This window comes from Bidens hawaiensis, unplaced genomic scaffold (assembly GCF_021521415.1).
Source record: "Bidens hawaiensis isolate Kalapana, Puna unplaced genomic scaffold, B.hawaiensis_p1.1 tig00005028_1, whole genome shotgun sequence".
Lineage (NCBI taxonomy): Eukaryota > Viridiplantae > Streptophyta > Magnoliopsida > Asterales > Asteraceae > Bidens > Bidens hawaiensis.
This window is the reverse complement of record NW_027491319.1, coordinates 612,696-618,695: the sequence shown is the minus strand read 5'-3', so window position 1 is coordinate 618,695 and position 6,000 is coordinate 612,696. Positions and strand designations below refer to the sequence as shown.

The following is a 6,000-nucleotide window of genomic DNA, read 5'->3' as shown; positions in this document are numbered from 1 at the left end:
TGACTGTGAATAACTAGACTTGTTTGTTACGATTTTAAATCCTCTCCTATACGGCTATACTTCCGAGATACAACATATGAGAAGGGAGATCAAAATGTCATAAAGGAGATTTTTATGCAAACAACGACCAATACAAATGCATAAAACTCCAAATATGACTAGAAACTTAATTTTGCAAATGCCAGCATTCCCATTCCTGAACCCACTTTATGGTCTTCCCCCATACATACACAAAAACCTGTACACACTCAGTTCTTTTTGTGATTAAAAACATCATGCACATCACCGGAAACAAACAATGTTCCCGGGACACATCTAAATTACACAAAATGTTGTTTCATTTTCCTTACATATATAGGCCCATCCCACAAGCCCACAACCAAGACAGCCCCCCAGCCGAAGTAAACGATATTGTATCCTACACATGTTTTTTTTTTTGTCAAATATGTCACTTATTTGTAGAATATGTAGTTGAGGAACTATGGCATGGAGGTGAATCCCAAGCGATATTAAACCATCCATCCATCGGAACATTCACCACTAGCTCGTTTTCATGCAAATGATTCACTGGAAAGTCGTTGTCTAAAGGTTGCTGTTCGTCTCCAAAGACTATACTTTCACAATTCTTGCTTGCATCCTCAAGATTCAAGACTCGTGGTTGTGGTGTATCGGCGGGTGGAAACATGAGCCCATTGGTACTAAAATCCACGTGTGGAAGTGGGAAAGGAGATGGCTTACAATCGGTTTGGTTTAACAGTCTGTATGATGGAGCTTCTGGACTCGGATATCTATTAGTGGACGTTGGTTTTATGGTGTAGCAAAGATGGTCAGTCATGCTAGAAATGTTATCAGGACTAAAGTGGCTCGAATGTGCGAAAAACTTGGATGTTCTGTCTTCTATTAATGAAGATACCCACGAATGCGAAATTGCTCGTTGGGCAACTGAGTTCGTCTTCTTGAATATTTTACATATCGCCCACGTGTCCTGAAAGGAAAAGGCATAATCATGCAATGAATTAAGAGACACATTTAGTTTGATGAAAAAACTCAATGAAGTTCATTTGCCACGCGGGTAAACACCAAAATAACTTATTGAAACTTGCATGTGTTTGCTTGTAAAGATTTGTAGAGATAGTGAACTCGCTAATAATGCGTAGACTTAAAAAAACATCTAAAAGTATTTAGCTGAACTATAAACCACGGCTAATTAACCATAAAACCCTGTATTATATATATATATATATATATATAATATATAATATAATAGTAATTTGACTTACATTAGGAGGAAGGTTTTTATCTTGAATCTTCTTATTCTGTTCTGGTTCAACAACCGAAGGCAGCCTAAACTCATGCATCATCCAATCCGTCTTCATCCCTTTTGCGGCTCGACCACGATAAAACACCAATGACTTCTTCAAACCAATGCACTTGCCACCATTAGACGAGTAAATCGGTCTGTCTGTGCCCGTAGCTTTCCAAAAACCAGCTCCAGTGACACGATTTGGTCGTGCACTATTCTTATATTTACGATCCCTTGGACAGTAAAAATACCACTCTTTTTCACCCAAAGGAGCCAAATCTATATCAATCATAAGTACATAATTATTAGCACGAGTATAAATATAATAATATGGTCATCATGTTAATTAAACAAATGATCATATACTTACTTGGAAGGTCCCATGGGTCATACTTGTATATATCCACTTGTTTGATTAGATCATTTGGAAGAACCTGATGTTGAATCTTTTTCCTTAAATAGAATCCCACAAGCTCTTCATCTGTTGGATGAAACCTGAAACCTGGTAACATGACTTCATGATCATGATCATCCACTTTGTCAACTTCAGAACTCTTCTGATCATCCATGAAAGTTAATGAAGACATTTCAAGCCTTTTAAAATGAAGATAATTTGAAGGTTTTTGTATAACCAATGGTTCCTGAATAGGGGTTTGTTTCCTATCTTTCTGGGGTTTGTTCTCGATGCACTTACACAGAAAAGGTGGTGGAAATGAAGAGCAGAAGTCAAGATCTTGGAGTTTTAAATAAGCAAAGTTTCAATCTTTTTGAACACTTATTTGGTTTCTTCAAATGTGATTTATAATCTCGATCAACAAGACTGGTAGCTTAGCAGTGTGTGTATGTATATATTATTGTTTAAATCATTTTGTATTAATTTATTGACATACTTGACCGAATCAACGTTATTAGATGACAAGGACAGGTTTATTATTGAATTCTTTTATGTACATATATATTTTAGAAGACTCCTGAATTATCCAAAAGAAAGAAAAATGGTCCATTCACTTCCATAATTTACGAGACTTTAATGTGGAAACCAACACTGCAAGTGGATGAACAGTTTTAACAAAGGAGTAATTGATAATATAAATGAGTATTAAGGTAGTTCTTGTTTATAAGAAATCAAAAATTAAATAAAAATAAAAGTTCTACAAAGAACCAAAATGTTTTTATTCAAAAACATAAGTTGTTTGTGGCTTAAAGGGACCTATTGAATTCCTTAAGTGCTTAATATATGGTTGAACGATAAGAACAAGATTAGAATGAAACACTGCAACTATTTTATCAAAGAATATGAAAGTTGAGAGTGACAACTTCAGCAGAAAATTTCATCAACGGTAGCTAATTAAGGTGTTTCCCCAATGCAAGGGCCACTCTCTATTGGGGTTTACACATAGTGGCTAGGATTGGTTGATGCTTCCCCATTAGGGATTAACATTTTGTTCCAAATACCCGTACTTGTACTCGTACCGTACCGTACCCGTACCCCGACTGATTTAGCCTATTCGGTACGGGTATCGGTACTCATTTTTGTTGAATTTTGGTACGGGTACAATCGGGTACATGTACGGGTACATTTGGTGTTTTGTACCTATTTGGATTATATAAGGGTTTAATTGAGATTCTTCATATTTAGTATATAAAATAAATTCTTCAACTATGTTATTATTGAACAAGTACCAAATGTTTCTTCAAAATTAAATAATATAACATCCAAGACACGAACCAACAAACAAATCACTTAAAATCGGCGACCGAGTTAGGGTTCTTCAATACTATCTAGTCGATTTAATAATATATTATCTAAAATGAGTTGAGTTCCAACAAAACAGCAAAAGTTTGATGGAACTTGAAGTCTTTGGTACAATTCACACTTGACAAATTAAGTCGGTAGGAGAAAACACTAGAATTCACTATCGACCTATTCATATTGTGGAAACCAAATTATATAACATGGTGAGATTCTTGTTTCTATCTGTTGATAATATTACAGAGTGAATAACTCATATTTTCTTATATTATGTTAGTTTGAATGTTGGAGAGATGACTAGCTAGGTTGGTATTGTTCACCCAACTGTAAATGAATTCAAGAAGCAGTTGAACAAGAAAATTGACTGTCTTAGTAATGCATCATCAAACTGTAACTGATGAAAGTTTCTTTTTAAACCTTTGAATACTTCTTGCTTATCATGATAATAATGATATCATCTTTTCTAGGTTATTTCCACCCAATATATGAAGTCAACATATATAAATGGAGTTATGAAGATTATTTATGCAATTAGAGATGAAATTATAAAATAATCACTATATTGCATTTCAGTATTGTTACAATGTCAAACATTTCATACTTCTTCAATAATAAAACCATTAAAGTTTTATTGTTGTTTCAAAGACATGAAAAACACTCAAATTAAATGACTAAAAAAAACTAATGAAACTTCACCTAAAAAAACTTGGTTATTATTTACGTGAAACTTGGTTAGTGAATTAGTGATTGGCTTTTCACGTGCAACTTTTCCCATTATCTAAGGAATATGTTTAGAACTATGCATAAAATATTTTAAAATCTATATATATGTCGTAAACTCATTTATATTTTGTAAGTATTAAAGCATACATAATGTCATAGTTTGTCTATGTCAAACTTCATCAATGCATTTTTCTATGTCAAAACTTCATCAATGCTTTCATAATAACCCCTTTTAAATCTAAGTTTAAAGAAGGAAGGTAAACTCTTCCAGTTTATTTGAAACCTCAGTAAAAACACCAACGTACAAGTCATCGAAACCAAACCTTACAAATTCCAACACCTTTGTCATAACGCGAGGTTTCACTCACTAGTAATAATATACAAACTGAGTAACTCTTAGAGGTTTGAGTTTCAATTTCACTTCTCATGCAATAAATAATATACATATTTAATCAATTGTTTATTGCAGTTTCAATTTCACTTCTCATACGACAAACAATATGCATATTTAATCAATTGTTTATTATTTAATCTTTTTCTTTATTAATTTTTCTTCGTTAAGAAGATAAGAGTGGGACAAATATGCATGTGAAATTTAAAGAAAAAGAAATCTTAAGAGCTCTATCAAAGATGAGGCATCATTTCATATCGGAATATCTAATTGACAAAAATAATATGGTTTATTGATTGATGGGATTTTGGAGACAATACAAAATTGTTTAAATTGTCGTTGTAATCTCATCGGGTCAACCTAATATTATAAAATAACTCAACTGGATATCTTTGTTTCTATTTTATCATCAACAGTGTCAATCTTTCACACTAGAAATATGTATTATAAGATTTACATTATGTGTTGTAAAAAATGCGTGTTGCGATGGAAATATGCGCATTGCGGTGAGGATAAGTTCGGTCTGTATCAGTTTGTTATGGTGATTCTTATTGAAATTAGTTATTATTAATTTATCTACTAATCAAAGCTAGTTATTTCTTTTTATTAGATACTTGATTCAAGTTTGTGAAAGATTTTACCACATTGTTGAAGCTAATGTACTGAGAATGCCAAGTTCCTAGTCCATTCATCACTAACATTGATGTTAGGCTAAGCATAATGCTTCTAACGATTTGTGGAAGTCACTTATGTTAGAGAGAAGCATGGCCGCTTCGAGTGGATGTTTGCTGAGGAACATATTCGAGAACTCTAGCAAAACCAGGATTGTGCTTAAAAACCATAAGTAACACGACCATGAGGGGTTGACTTAAACATAAACAACCACCACCAGTTCTAACGACAATTAGTAAGCTAAGTGTTCACATCAAAATAAATAAATAAATTTTGAGAACATAATTAGGTGATTCATAAAAAGTCAATGTCTACATCGATACAGAAAACAATGGGAACAAGCTATGTCGCTAATCCTTTTTGGATACCAAAACTAATTTAACAGAAAAAAAATATAAAATGGGTGCCAATTAAGCCACGTTTTTATTTTAATGGTTTATTGGATTTTAATAATTCCAACTAAATGCTATTGGCCGGTAATAATCTCAACTAAATTTATCGCCATCGGTGGTCCCAAATTAAAAAAAACTTCGCCCTCAGCAACCCCCCATTAAAAAAAATAAATTTCAAACTGATTTTTCAGGATTTTTGATCGAAAGGAGGATACGAGTCGATTGATATAAAACTTAGCTCAAAACCGTGCTCCCAAACACCCACCCAAATTGAAGCACTAATTAAGTCGTTAAATTTTACATAAATCGACTGTTATCCTCTTTCCGAACAAAAACATTAAAAAATCAGTTTGAAATTCGGAAAAAAACTTAACGCCGTTATGTTTTTTTAATAGGGGACCACTGAAGACAAAGTTTTTTTAAATTTTGGACCACCTATGGCGATAAACTCAATTAAGATTATTCTATGTCAATAACATTCAATTGAGATTATTAAAATCCAATAAACCTATTTTAATTTAGTCATAAATACAAGTTAAATACAAATATTAACTACTTTTCTAAATAAGTTTTCATCATAACCTTTTTTTCTTAAACATTAAACTTTGAATAAAGATTCTTATCACAACCTATAAATTAAATATACTTCAAATGAAATAATCAAAGGATCCCGAGTAAAATAGGAAATTAGGAATGCAAAAACATCAACCACATTCACACTACCTGAGTGAAATAATGGAAAGAATCCAAAATATATGGATCTTGT

General features: G+C 32.6%; 1 protein-coding gene across 1 annotated transcript; it reads right to left on the bottom strand.

The window, feature by feature from the left end:
• Positions 1 to 214: 214 nt before the first annotated feature.
• LOC143628599 (putative NAC domain-containing protein 94) lies at positions 215 to 2,311 on the bottom strand. Its single transcript, XM_077098147.1, has 3 exons — positions 1,674 to 2,311; positions 1,281 to 1,582; positions 215 to 985 (listed from the first exon to the last, which is right to left on the bottom strand). Exons 1-3 carry the CDS (start codon positions 1,888 to 1,890, stop codon positions 449 to 451), a joined length of 1,056 nt encoding a protein of 351 aa, XP_076954262.1. The 5' UTR covers positions 1,891 to 2,311; the 3' UTR covers positions 215 to 448.
• Positions 2,312 to 6,000: the final 3,689 nt, after the last annotated feature.